The sequence below is a fragment of the Engraulis encrasicolus genome, chromosome 24 (genome assembly GCF_034702125.1).
Source record: "Engraulis encrasicolus isolate BLACKSEA-1 chromosome 24, IST_EnEncr_1.0, whole genome shotgun sequence".
Taxonomy (NCBI): Eukaryota; Metazoa; Chordata; class Actinopteri; order Clupeiformes; family Engraulidae; genus Engraulis; species Engraulis encrasicolus.
Genome location: NC_085880.1, coordinates 30,000,266 through 30,015,265, shown reverse-complemented (window position 1 = coordinate 30,015,265; position 15,000 = coordinate 30,000,266). Strand labels below are relative to the sequence as shown.

Below are 15,000 nucleotides of genomic sequence, written 5' to 3'. Positions count from 1 at the left end.
AGGGGGAGAGAGAGAGACTAGGGCCATCTGACCTGAAACGCACACATACTGGGCACAGTGTGGAGGAAGTTGAGTTACCACTTGTGAAGCACACACACCAGGCTTTTGACTGTGTGTGTGTGTGTGGGTATGTGTGAGAGAGATTGTGTGTGTGTGTGTGTGTGTGTGTGTGTGTGTGTGTGTGTGTGTGAGAGAGAGAGATTGTGTGTGTGTGTGCGTGTGTGTGTGTGTGTGTGTGTGTGTGTGTGTGTGTGTGTGTGTGTGTGTGTGTGTGTGTGTGTGTGTGTGTGTGTGTGTGTGTGTGTGTGTGTGTGTGTGTGTATTATTCCAAGGGTACTCACGTGAAACTAGAGGCCTGGTTGATAAGGGCACTGTAGTCATCAGGGAGCTCAATGAGCTGATTTGACTCACGGGGGAAACTGGAGAACAAGAGGGGTCAACAACCAGCCAGTTAGGATAACCCACTATCCAACACTACATTATTATGCATTACATTACTATTGGGTGGGGCAGCCGTGGCCTTTTTGCCAAGTGGTTAAGGAGATGGACTTTAGATCGAATCCCACCCTTGCACTCCCTATCTCACTCCATGGCTGAGGTGCCCTTGAGAAAGGCAATCAACCCCACACTGCTCCAAAGACTGCAAACAATAGCCTGTCGCTTTAGATAAAAAGCGTCAGCTGAGTGTAATGTAATAATTACAGTAACCGAAGAAGTCAAATGATTAATAATTGGGTATGAAGGAAATACTGTAAATACTGCATTTCAACACAGTCCACATCCCACCATGTACTCTTGACTCTTGACAAACACTATAAATTGGACACATCACACCGTCTTACTATGATAGACACATAAATACAGACCATAAATACTATATTCATGCCCAAGGGGAAATTTGTGAAACGGTGGCATCTTAAATCCCGATATTGAGCAGCTGCAATACTGACCTGATGAGAGTCTTGCCACCTTGCAGGCACTGTTTCACAGCCGGGTTAGAGCACCACCTACAGAGCAGGAGGACAGGACACATTTACTCCTAATACCCGTACAGCCTATGGATAATAACCTGTAAATCTCCAAAGCAAAGGACAGACACAGGGGGCAAGACAAGAAGACTGACGGTGAAGCCTGAAACGGATGGGGTTTGGTTAGAGGTGGAAATCTACTCTATTATTTATATATTTTACCATCATTTGGCTAGATTTTGACAGAAAATAATAATAGGTTACAGTTGAGTATATTTCATTATTTTGTGAGTGACTGAAGAATTCAATCGCCTTCATTTAGTTGAATGTGCTGACTATGCTTTCCCAGACGTTCCATACATTGTGTATGGTTAGAATTACATGATTTTATTCACAGCATAATGCACTACACACAACCACACTATATAGTGAGGGAACGTTTTGGATGCAGTGCTGGTACGTGCATGGTTAGGGCTTACCCTTGTAGTAAGGGCTCCATCAGGTCTTGGTGGCTGTAGAAGAGCTGAAGGAGGTTGCAAGGCAGAGACAGGTATCCACATAGTGCCTCCCACTGGCCTGGCCCAAGAACTACACCACAGACAAACACACACATGCACACAATGTGAACATTTCTTTTGAAAGGACTACAAATCTATGCATGTGTATATGCAAGTTTGTGTATGTGTGTGTGCGTGTGTGTGTGTATACGTGCTATATACCTTGCAGTTCGGGGGGTGTTGCTACCCCGTTGAGATGGTGGAAGAAGAGCGCTGTTGCCCTCAGGTAGGGCAGGATACCAGCCTTCACACACCGCCACAGATGCCAACCTGAGCTCACCTCACACAAGGCACTGAGCAGCACGCACACGTAAAGAGACAAGAGGGGAGGCATCAGAATAACAAATTCTCCGTTTAGCCTCTTTTGTACCTTTTACTGATAACGCTGTTTTTTCCTTTGACTGAAAATGCTTCCCATCCAGTAATTAAAGAGTGTTAAAAAGACAGAAAAAGAACCACAAATGAGTCAACACCACTAGGTCAACACTATGGGTGTGTCTCAAATCACGCACTTGTGCACTTCGGGCACTGTTTTTCAGTGCCTAGGGCGCTCACGCTGAAAATTTCAGTTGAGCCAGTGCACTGAAAGTGCCAGGATGATCCCCTAACAATGGCGGAAAAATGCAGGGCTTGAATGATGGACACTGCACGCACTAAACGGCGGCCATGTTGACAATGACACGGAGGAAATGTGGCATTCAGTTTAGTAGAAGAGTTTGGTCAACAGTCTCCTAATTCTGTAAGTAATGTTGATGGGACACCAACCTTTTCATGCCAACCAAAGTATTGTATGTGTGATTGTTGTCCTTTGGGGTGAAGGAAATGGAAATACAAGCACCAGACGCTGTGCATTGTAAACAGTAGCCAACTCATATTTTGGCGAGCTAATGCCATGCTCAGCCATCACTTCCAGCGAGGGCACAGTGCATAGTGCTCATATTTTTCCACGACACTATGCACTAAAGACCTGACTGACTGTCAGTGCACTGACACAAGTGCGTGATTTGAGACATAACCAATGTCTATTGAGACAGGACTCTACCCTAAGCGGCAACTGATGTAAACTTAAAGGACATTTACACTTCAGAGTGACCAGAGACATTTCAACAGTGAGAATAGAACTCAGTAAATAGGTCACAAAAACTATCAATCTGACTGTGAAATAAGAGCTTGGGATTGGTCAAACTACCAATGCAACAGTGACATCCAAGCTTGTGAATGGTCAGAAACATTTGACAGCGGGTCCATTTCAATATCCAAATTCTCATCCTCGGTCATTTTCAATGCATTTGCAATGTTGCCATATTGAATGAAGGAAGTCCCTCAAAAGTTGCTGAGCCTATGCTGACAGCGGGGAACATAAATTGTTAGTTTGTTGTTTGTCATGTTGTTGAGCCCACAAGCACAAGGTGAGGACGAGAGATCAGATAACGAGATGGACCCAGTGGCATTAACGCTTGCAACTGGCCTGTCAAACTACCAATGCATCAGTGACATGGGAGGTTGTGATGGGTCAAACAGGTGAGTTTCAAAATTGTGAGTGGTCAGAGACAGTAGTCAAAGTGATATTAAAGAATCTTGAGTGTCAAGCTGAGAGAACTTTCAGTTCGTAGACCAGAAGTGGCTTGGCCTCCCACGCTGCCTCAGCAACATCAGCTAATATGGACATGGTGCCCTGGATTTGCCCGTCTCTAGCCTCACAGCGGAGTTCAAATGCACCAACGTGAGGTTAAACATTACCCCGACCGACTCCCAAGATGACAGGATTCAATTAGCTGCTCCCAGACTGGCAACTGCCAGGAAATGGATCCCACCTCAGGTCGTAGAACAAGCAAAATATGACCTCCGCCACGGAGGACATCACAGGCCAGGTACAGCTTGTTTTGTTTGTTTTCAGTTATTGTCAGTTAAGCAGCTGTGGCTATTCGAGACACATGGTCTGAGGCACATCCTAACGGGCTGAAAAAACAGCTTAGCCCAGGGCTATACTTGGGAGACACAACCAGGTGTTACGCCAACTTGCCATCAGATACATCACCAACGCTCTCCGTCCATCAGTACCTGGAGCCTGGATGTATAACCACCATAGCATTTGTGAGAACAGGAGTGCGTTTTAATATGCGACCTTGGCTCCTCCACTTGCCTCCTCCACTTGCTTCTCGTCATGATGACATCACTGACAACAGCATTATATTTCAATATCTTGCAAAAGCTCAATTGTAAAGTCTTTTTCTCATTTGCAATTGGGATGGTGAATGAAAAACAGTCCCTCAAAAGTTGTTGTGGCGAGGCTGACAGCTGGGAAACTTTATAGTTTTCTCCACAGAGGAGGGGCCAGGAGGCGGGGCGAGGAGACAAGCACAAGTGGAGGAGGCAAGGTCACATATTGGGATGCACCCCAGGACTTCTCCTGGGTATCCTGGGAAGGTGCAGTTTAATGCTGGAGGCGTGCCCAAGTGCTTCCCGTCAAGTTTGGCTGTGTAGAGGACTTGTTGCTACATCTACAACCAAACTTCTTAAGGTAATGGAAGTGAGGACAAACCTTCCAACAAGCTGCTAAGTCACTGACAGGATCAGCAACTGGATATGGATGACGAGAAAGGACTGCAACTGAGCTGCAAGATGACCACAAACGATAAAACGCAGAGAGGGGGGGCACATCTGGGATGCCAGATGTAGCGGTTGAGCCCTTTGGGGAGGCTGTAGGCCTTTCAACGAAACACCAATGAAGGAGGGCGCCCACCTGAAGTCCCCCGTGAAACCTTTACCTCTCTAGCCCTAACCCCTCACCAAGTGCTGATTAGTTAAGAGATGGCACCATCTAGTCCTATAAGCTCAACTGTGATGGGTGATTCAACAGTGTCAACAGAGTTTGTGATAGGTCAGAGAGATGAGGTGACCTCCTCACCTGCCCAGGTGTGTCCTGAGAGAGTTGTAGAGACGACACACCGCCTCCTCTTCCTCACACTCTGCTCCGCCACTCTCCTGCTCCATCGTCGTCTCTTCTGCACCCACATACACACACACAAGACTTAGCAAACAGGCCTAGCATGTGGAATGTTTGCATGTGTGACTGTTTCCGTGCACAGATGCTTGTGTTAGCTCTCATGAGTAATGTGTGTGTGTGTGTCCAGTGTGCATGCATGTGTGCTTCACTTACCAGGCACGGAGGTGAGGAGGATTTGGACCACGTGTGCTACGGTGACCAGCTGCAGGAAATGCTGCTGAGCCACATCCACAGACACACCTGAGACGTCCAGACAGTGCACAGATGGATAGGCCAACACCAGACTCACCTGTGTAGGGAGGCGGGGGGGAGAGAGAGAGAGAGAAGAAAAAGATAGAAAGATGGAGAGAGTTAGGCCATCAGCAGTCTCACCTGGCAATTCAAGTTATAATTACATGGTGTTCAAATAACAAGGCATATAAATAGGCCTTCACATAAACGATGCAATGTGAGCATAAAGCCAGAGAGAGAGAGAGAGACAGAGAGAGAGAGAGAGAGAGAGAGAGAGAGAGAGAGAGAGAGAGAGAGAGAGAGAGAGAGAGAGAGAGAGAAACAGAGAGAAACAGAGAGAGATGGAGAGAAACAGAGAGGATGGGTGGGGAGAGTTGAGGAAGGATAAAGATAAATGAAGGGGTGGGGAAAGAGAGAGAGGAGAAAAAGATAGAGAGGTGGTGGTGGGGTGGTGAGAGAGGGGCATAGGGATGGATAGTGATACAGTTGGCATAACGGAGAGGGTGAGGTAGAAAAATGATAGATGAAGAAACTGATCGAAGGATTGGTCACAGAGCTATTAGGTATTTATACTGTAGAAGGGTAGATCAATTGCTACTCTTCACAAACAGCCTCACGGGAATATTACAGTACCACAAGTGTTTTTGGTGTTTGTGTGAGTGTGAGAGAAAACTTACCAGCAAGTGGAACATGTCGACCTCCAGAATGCTGGGAGAGTTTTCCACAAGGGGATCTGGGACCAGGGCTGTACACACACACAAAGTGTTCATGAGCATGTTATCATACCGAATATTAACAATGATGTTTTTCTACTGCAGGGATGTCAAACTCAGGCCCGGGGGCCAAATCTGGCCTGCAGAATCATTTTATTTGACCCGCGAGATCATTTCAAATGTGTATTACAGTTGGCACATATACAACATAAATTGTAGAGCGTATTAAGACTTGAACAGGAAAATTCATACATCACAGGAATATGAGTGGGCCCAGGCCACACTCAAATGCAACATAATATGTGCAGGCACATTTGAACCACGATGGGAATCTGTTAATGAAATTTAGATATGACTATTAAAGGGACACTGTGAGATTTTAAGTTATTTTCAGTATTTCCAGAATTCATGCTGCCCATTCGCTAATGTTACCTTTTTCATGAATACATACCACCACCATCAAATTTTAAGTATTCATTATGACTGGAAAAATTGCACTTTTCATAAATGAAAAGGGGGATCTTCTCCATGGGTCGCCATTTTGAATTCCAAGAAATAGCCATTTTTAGCTGCTAAAGTGACTGTACTTGGGCCATACTAGAAAATATTAGTGTATTACTTAGTAAACTTACATGAAAAGATCAAATTTGGCAATAGGCAGCGCAGTGTCAATGAGCAGCATAGTTGCAGTACCTTTTTTGACAATTTCCTGCACAGTGTCCCTTTAAGTGTCTGAGTGAGCAACATTTTAGTCCTTTTTTGTGAATAAATATTGAGTTTGGCCCTTGACTTCGGTCCAGATTCTGATTTTGGCCCTCTGTCAATTTGAGTTTGACATCCCTGGTCTACTTTATCACGTGCACGCGCGTGCATGCTCACCTGCTAAAAGTCTGATGAAGTGGGTCTGCACAGTGGAGAGACAACCTGACGTCCAGCAAGCAGAGCCAAACCTGACCAAAGAGCTGAGACAGTCATCCTGGAGAGAGAGAGAGAGAGAGTGAGTGAGAAATAAGAAATCACATCAGGATCAGAGAGGAGCTTCAACATGAAACATGAACAGCAGCTCCGAACAAAAAGAAAGTAATTTGTAGGAAGAAAGAGGTTTGCAGGCGGTTGATTAGTTACCTGTCTGCAGGGTAAACTGCCAAATAGAGGCTTCTCTTCATCCACCAACAGCCTCTCTGTAACACACACACACACATACGCACACATAAACACACACACACACTATTTGCACCATTTACGCTGGGTTTGAGTGTGTATGTGTGTGCGCAGCGGAGACTGAGCAATTGGGTTGTGCATGTGTTCGTCCATGTGTCAGTGAGAGCCATACCTATAAACTGAATGGTGTATTCACAGTAGAGGATGGGGATTGTGGACTATGTGCGTGTGTGTGCATGTGTGAGTTTGTAAGCACAAGCCATACCTATAGACTGTATGGTGTAAGCACAGCTGCCCCAGCAGAGGATGGGGACTCTGGGGTCCTGTTCGTTGGGGTGTACCTTCAGCCCAACCTTATAGGTGGCCGTGCCAAACGTGGTCAACATGCCCTTGAGGCTGTCAGAGAACGGACTCCTGAGAAACAAACACACACAAACACACACACACACACACACACACACACACACACACACACACACACACACACACACACACACACACACACACACACACACACACACACACACACACACACACACACACACACACACACACACACACACACACACACACACACACACACACACACACACACACACACACACACACACACACACACAAAATAAACAAACATGTATAATTGGATGAAGTGCAAAAGAGTGAATGAGATAGTGAATATCAGGGTGAGAGACAGTGTAAGGGTGACATGGGGTGACAGTGCAGGTGGAAGGTGCGGTTCAGTGGAAGGGCGAGAGAGGGGGTGGGTGGGGGCGTGGTGGGTTAGTACTTGTGAAGGTGAGTGGGAGACAAACACACGGGGACTGGGGCAAAAACTATAAACAGAACCCGTACGGTCAAACACAAATGAAAGGCAAACCCAGCTAATTGGATGTAAACAACAGATTGTGTATGCTTGAGACAGAGAGTGAGAGTATGTCATTGACAACGAGATAGTGAATGTGAGGGTGAGCGAGAGTGTAAGGGTAATGGCGGGTCACCGGGTGAGAGAGTTCAAGGGTTAGGTTCAATGAAACGTGTGTGTGTGTGTGTGTGTGTGTGTGTGTGTGTGTGTGTGTGTGTGTGTGTGTGTGTGTGTGTGTGTGTGTGTGTGTGTGTGTGTGTGTGTGTGTGTGTGTGTGTACGCATGTGATTAAACAGTGTGACCTATAGGGTGAGTTGAAGGTGAGGTGAAAAAGTTGAGTGAAAAGGGCAAAATAAATTAGAAATTGTGTGCGTGTCCTCACAATGGAGTGTGGTCCAGTCTAAATCCCTCGGGGGCTGGGTAGTCAGGCTCGCTGTCTGTGTCCACACAGTCTGCACCTACACACCCAAACAGTTTATTTATTATTAAAGTCATATATTCAACAGCAAGCACACAATCTACTGTATGCAGCTTCCTTTCCTGTGCTATCTGTATGCTTGGCAGCCAATGGGATATCTAACAAACACTTGGAGTGTGGTGAATAATGTACTTGCTATAGACAGATAAAGACATAATACGGATTACTGTTGATATACTGCATAAAGATTATGAAATCGAGCCCATTTAATTGAATCAGATTACAAGGATGTTTTTTACCATGGACGTTTGTGTATCATTGCAATAGGACAGCAAATCAGTCTACAGGGCACTTATTAATCTATGCTTATCTAGTGAATCTTTGGTCATCCATGACATCAAGCCTCGGTTACAATAGAGGATAAGTATTTATGCAATATCTTGCAAAAAATAAAAGGTTATTCTGTCCTTTGCCATGGGGATTCTGGGAGACAACTGTTAGTGTTCTCCACGGAGGCTGGGTGACCGTGAGGTAAAAGGCCAGAGGCCACCAGAAAGGAGAGGAGGACAGAGCTTCACCTCCAGCCTGTGTCTAGACTCTGGCCAGGATACTCACTGGTGGGTTTGGCCTTCCTGTGAGCAGACTGAAGGGCCTTGATCTGCTGACCAATCGTCTTCAGCCACGGGGACAGGGCAGGCTGCTCACAGCTGAGGGAGAGAGAAGAGGGATGTTAGGTCACAGGTTCGGCACTAGGGGGCAGCATACCATGGGCACCATGGACATGGAATCGAGCAGCACAACAGCTCTTATTTTTACTGCTCAACAGAGGTGTAAAAAAACTGGTCAGGAAGTAAAAACCGTGTCACCGTTTCTTTCTAATACAGGTAACTCATTTACCAGTCTTGAGTAATTGTTAGAATCAGCTAACAGAGCTGGTAAGATCGAATTTATAGCAGTTTTTTACTTTCTGAACCCAGGATTGACTCCTATGCTATCCACAAATGAGTATGAGCATAATATGTTCAAAGAGATTGTGTCAGTTCATAATCCAAGATGTTGACCGCACAAACAAATAATAATTTATATCCTGTCCCTGCCCCCATTTAAATAGCTTGAATATTCACAGCCACACCACGCAAAATAGTTCCCTGAATTATGTTGATATCGGAATCCAATACCAACACTAGATCAGATCAACTCCATTCCTAATTTAATTAATATTTAAAATGAATCATTATTTTGGGGATGTAGGGGATATTCTAAAATGGTAGTTAAGTAGAAAACCTGTTTAACCTGAAGGTAGTGGTAAATCATCTAATCAAAGAGCCAAGAGGCCTCATTTTCTTCACTCATTGATGTCTGCAGGCTGTGTAGTAGTAGGTTTACCACTTGGTTAGTTAACTTAGCGAGGTTTATCACTGAACTGCTTGGAATAGAACCCTGGTCAAGGTGGGAAGTATTATCTGTCAAGCCTAGAGAGTCATTTTTGAGGGCCCCTTTCGTAGTTCAGGAAGACCAAGAGGTTAGAGCCATACAAATCCAGTTTTCAAGGAACACACACACACACACACACACACACACACACACACACACACACACACACACACACACACACACACACACACACACACACACACACACACACACACACACACACACACACACACACACACACACACACACACACACACACACACACACCTGCAGGTATTCAGAGCTCAGGGAAACCACCTGAAAGCCTATCAGCCCATGGAGCTGGTCTCTTGTCACGGTAACTTACACATGCATGCACGTGTACGCACCGAGAGAGATAGAGGGAGAAGGAGAGACAGACGACAGCCACACACAGTGAGGGATAACTAGCTGGCAGCTTAGCCGGGGTCTCAGCGCTCGTTAGAGGCTCAGCGGGGTTAGGAGTGCACGCACTACTGTAACAAATATATCCACACTCTCACAAGCTCTTTACCTACACACCGTTTGGCAAACCGGGCCTCTCCCTCTCTCTCAATTTCTTACACACACACACACACACGCACACACACGTTGACAAACACTGCCCCAGTGACCATAGGAACTTTCACTCTCTGACATTCAAAAACACACACACATGACAATGGTGGGGAGATAACCCAAGGCCGCTTTACAAAGACCAGATGGGGCTAAGGAATTGGGGATGGGGAGGAGGGAAGGGTTAAGGACCTATAGGCCTATAGGCCTCAGTGAAGAGATGTGACTTGAGGTGTTTGAGATGACAAATTCTGGCAGTAACCACACTTTTCTCACACACACACACACACACACACACACACACACACACACACACACACACACACACACACACACACACACACACACACACACACACACACACACACACACACACACACACACACACACACACACACACACACACACACACACACACACACACACACAACCCCATGTGCCTGTTGGTGGTTTTGTTGAGGGACAGCAGTGGAATGACATGTTGCTGAGACGCACAAACGCACACGCACACACACACACACACACATGCGCGCACAAGCAGCTACCTCTTGGTGGCCTTGTTGAGTGGCAGCAGTGGGATGACGGTGTTGCTGAGGCACTCGCAGAGTGGGCACAGGAACTCTCCATTCTCCACATCGTAGCTGGTGTGCACACGGAGACGCTGCTGCCTACGCTGTTCCTTGGCCTGCACTGCCTCAAAGTACCTGCATGTACGCACACACAGACAGTGGAGATGGTAAGAGGGCTGTCTGTGACAGTGTGACGGACCACAATACCCTCTTCCTGTGTAAAAAAATAATGTCATACCCGAGAGGCTTGTTTTCAACATAAATCCAAACAAATGCATGCATGCATGCATCTCAAAACACACACACACACACACACACACACACACACACACACACACACACACACACACACACACACACACACACACACACACACACACACACACACACACACACACACACACACACACACACACACACACACACACACACACACACACACACACACACACACACCCCTTACCTTTGCCAACAGTGAGCGTGCATGATGTGTCCACAGCTGCCAGTGTGTGTGCCAATGGACAGCTCAGGGTGCATGAACAGGGGGTCGTGCTTTTCTGCAAAACACACAACGACAATGCCAACACTTAGTGATACTGTCCCATTTTTGGAAATAATCTTATTTTACACCTCCCCTTGAGTTAAATAACAGGGTTTTACCATTCTGCTGTACTTTCAACTGTTTTCTAGTTATGGCAGTGCAGATTTTACCTCCAAGCTAACAGTTAACATTGAGTCCTATGAGACCAGTTAGCCGCTAGCTGGTCTCATAGGACTCAATGTTAACTGCTAGCATGGAGGTAAAATTTGCACTGCCATACCCCGAGAACGGTTGAAAGTACAGGAGAACGGTAAAATCCTATTATTTTATTCAAGGGGAGGTGTAAAATAAGATTATTTCCAAAAACTTTAATCACTTTAAGAATATGGCTCACATGTTAACCACCAATACATGTCTAACTACCGTTAGTACAAGTGACTTGAGATGTGTTCAACAAGCATCAAGGGCATACTGGGTCCTCTTAACAGACAAGGCTGCCAGCATCACACACACGTGGACACACATCCACCTCTAACTAACCAGGGTCTAGGAGTTTTGTGTGTGTTTCTGGACATGGCGCTGGACCTTTGTGCAAAGGCTACCAGCAACATCAGGCACGCACTCACGCACTCTCACGCGCACACACACACACAGTCACTAACCAGGGTCTGGGAGTGGTGTGTGTCGGTTCTTGGACATGACTGTGGACCTCTGGACGAAGGCTGCCAGCACCATGGCACTGCCGTCGGACCTGATCTCCTGCTCCTCCTGGCACAGGATGCACGTCACCACCTGCTTAGGCTCACACGCACGTGACCGCCGGGGACCCACACACACCAGCGCCGCGTCTGCACACGTAGGACTGGTGGCGGGCAGCAGAGGAGAGGAGAATAGACGAGAGGAGAGGAGAGGAGGAGTGAAGTTAGTGGTGCATGCTCTTTTTGAGTGTGTGTACTCAACTAATGTAGATTCTGTGTGTGCGTGTGTGTGCGTGTGTGTGCGTGTGTGTGTGTGTGTGTGTGTGTGTGTGTGTGTGTGTGTGCGTGTGTGTGTGCGTAAGCGTGTATCTACCAGATGCCTCCAGTTCGTCCGGGCTGGTCTGCACTGTGTGTGTGAGTACGTGTGTGTGTGTATGTATCTACCTGTGGTCTACTGATGTGGATGTGGATGCCTCCAGTTCGTCCAGGCTGGTCTGCTGAAAGAGCTCCTTGTTCTCGTTGATGAAGTGTCTCTGCATCTCTGACATCTGGGCCATGATCTTCTCCCTCCGCAGGCGAGCCATCTCCGCCTTGCGCTTCCTCTCAGCCTTGTCCTTGTCACGCACCGTCTACAGTGTACACACACGCACACACACACACGCGCACACACACGCGCACACGCGCGCACACACACGCACACACACGCACACACACACACGCACACACACACGTTCTAATTTAGTCATCACTAACATAAATCTGCATACCCACAATTTAGCAAAGGTTGTAATCCCTCAAAAGAAAAAAAATCCATGTAGATACCACATATAAAAAAAGCCAAACAAAAAGAGCGAAAACGTGCACATATTTGTAAGAACCACTCATATTTTGTAGAGGATACACACCTCTTCTTGGCTCTGTCCTCCATGATCAGCGACAGGAGTAGCTGCTGTGCGCTCCCGCATGGTCTTAATGCTGGCTACCGTCTGAACACAAAAACACCCAACAAATTAAGCACATACACACACGCACGCACACGGAAGGCAGGCACACAAAAAGGGAAACCTGCATCAACCCATTAAAGCCTGTTGACAGCCATTTGGAAGGAGGAATAACAGACACTCTCATGCCCTCTAGTGGACAACATGAGTCAGTACTAGTGCAGATGAAAGGCAAATGATGGAGCCCTACTAGAACGAATTTATGTGGGGGATGAAGGCTGATACAGTGGCCATGGGGAATGTGAGTAGTTAAAGAGAAAACACGCACATCCGTCTCAAAAAATTGGGTGCAGGACCAACAAAAATACAATGAAAAAATTGAATGAAAAGTCTGCGACACCAAGCTCCCGCTGCTCTATTTAATGGGGAATGTGAGAACAAGAGTGATGAGAGATGAAGAGAGATGAAGAGAGATGAAGAGGAGGGTGTATGGGGTGATGAGGAGGATTTCAGAGGATGTTGCAATAGAAACTAGAAATGCATTCTCACAGAAAATGCTGGAAGCGGGCTTGCCTTTTGGGGCAGAGATGAAACAAAGTACTATTGAGAAAACAAAGCTAAAAGAAATCTTGGAAAAACTCCATCCACCCAGTCAGAAGTTATGGGCCAAACAATTCAGCCATCTTGGATTCAGCCATCTTGAAAGTGTTGTAGCTCTGCGTTTTGGGGATATACTAAATGACATACATGGTATTTTAAGTTGGCTAAGGAACACTGCATATGATATAATTTTGAAAATCAACATGGCTTCGAGCGGGATTAGAACTCACAACCTCCATATCTGTAATCCAACCCCTTTGCCATTGATATTAAATGACATACAATACATGATATTTGAAGTTGGCTAAGGAACACTGCATATGATATCATTTTGAAAATCAACATGGCTTCGACTGGGGTTCGAACCTCCAACCCCCATATCCCTAATTCAGCACATTTGCCATTCATACTAAATGACATACATGGCATTTCAAGTTGGCCAAGGAACACTGCATATGATATAATTTTGAAAATCAACATGGCTTTGACTGGGATTCGAACCCCCAACCTCCATATCTGTAATCCAACACATTTGCCATGCATGCTAAATGACATACATGGCATTTTAAGTTGGCCAAGGAACACTGTATATGATATAATTTTGAAAATCAACATGGCTTTGACTGGGTTTCGAACCCCAACCTCAATATCTGTAATTCAGCACATTTGCCATCCATACTAAATGATATACATGGCATTTTAAGTCGGCCAAGGAACGCTGCATATGATATCATTTAGAAAATCAACATGGCTTTGACTGGGTTTCGAACCCCCAACCTCAATATCTGTAATTCAGCACATTTGCCATCCATACTAATTGACATACATGGCATTTTAAGTTGGCCAAGGAACACTGCATATGATATAATTTTGAAAATCAACATGGCTTCGACTGGGGTTCGAACCCCCAAAATCCATATCTGTAATTCAGCACATTTGCCATTCATACTAAATGACATACATGGCATTTTAAGTCGGCCAAGGAACGCTGCATATGATATAATTTTGAAAATCAACATGGCTTTGACTGGGATTCGAACCCCCAACCTCCATATCTGTAATTCTGCACATTTGCCATCGATACTTAATGACATACATGGTATTTTAACTTGGCTAAGGAACACTGCATATGATATAATTTTGAAAATCAGCATCGCTTCAAGTGGGATTCGAACTCTCAACCTCCATATCTCTAATCCAGCACATTTGCCATTGATAATAAATGACATACATGGCATTTTAAGTTGGCCAAGGAACAGTGCATATGATATAATTTTGAAAATCAACACAGCTTCGGATGGGCTTTGAACCCTCAACCTCCATATCTCTAACCCAGCAGCATGCATTACCACTAAGCCAAGCAGCTAGCTGTCATGCACAGTCCAGCAAGACTATTACATTGCAATGCAGAGCTGAACAATACACTTCTAGAATGCTTCCTCGCACCTGCTCGTTAAGAATAGAATCTTGAGACAGTGACAGTTGAAATGGAACACTTCACTGGCTGCACCTGTTGTGATTGACTGAAAGACCGTTAGGATTGAGCTCTAAACTGGGGAGAAAATGAGAATGAGTTTTTTGTCTTTACAACATCGTTGTAAAAAAACTAAAAGGAGTTGGCACGTGTCCTTTTCACAGATCGGAGTCATGCTTGTGATCTCTCTAACAGTCTTTGAATTAAGTTTATAGGTGAAAGGGTTCAGGCACAAATGGACCTCCGTGTGGGA

The 15,000-nt window shown here is 45.6% G+C and overlaps 1 protein-coding gene across 4 annotated transcripts in view; it reads right to left on the bottom strand.

Annotated features, from left to right (window-relative positions):
• ubr2 (ubiquitin protein ligase E3 component n-recognin 2) overlaps positions 1-15,000 on the bottom strand; it is a 56,415-nt gene that overhangs the window by 4,384 nt on the left and 37,031 nt on the right. For all 4 annotated transcript variants that reach the window (XM_063191141.1, XM_063191139.1, XM_063191138.1 and 1 more), the window contains 17 exons: positions 12,638-12,718; positions 12,177-12,361; positions 11,697-11,896; positions 10,957-11,050; positions 10,470-10,628; positions 8,533-8,624; positions 7,882-7,957; positions 6,903-7,051; positions 6,602-6,657; positions 6,356-6,452; positions 5,441-5,508; positions 4,686-4,821; positions 4,434-4,530; positions 1,688-1,818; positions 1,448-1,556; positions 951-1,007; positions 342-419 (listed from right to left, as the gene is read on the bottom strand). In XM_063191141.1, coding sequence (XP_063047211.1) covers positions 342-419; positions 951-1,007; positions 1,448-1,556; positions 1,688-1,818; positions 4,434-4,530; positions 4,686-4,821; positions 5,441-5,508; positions 6,356-6,452; positions 6,602-6,657; positions 6,903-7,051; positions 7,882-7,957; positions 8,533-8,624; positions 10,470-10,628; positions 10,957-11,050; positions 11,697-11,896; positions 12,177-12,361; positions 12,638-12,718 — 1,865 coding nt within the window. The remainder of the gene's footprint in view (positions 1-341; positions 420-950; positions 1,008-1,447; positions 1,557-1,687; positions 1,819-4,433; positions 4,531-4,685; positions 4,822-5,440; positions 5,509-6,355; positions 6,453-6,601; positions 6,658-6,902; positions 7,052-7,881; positions 7,958-8,532; positions 8,625-10,469; positions 10,629-10,956; positions 11,051-11,696; positions 11,897-12,176; positions 12,362-12,637; positions 12,719-15,000) is intronic.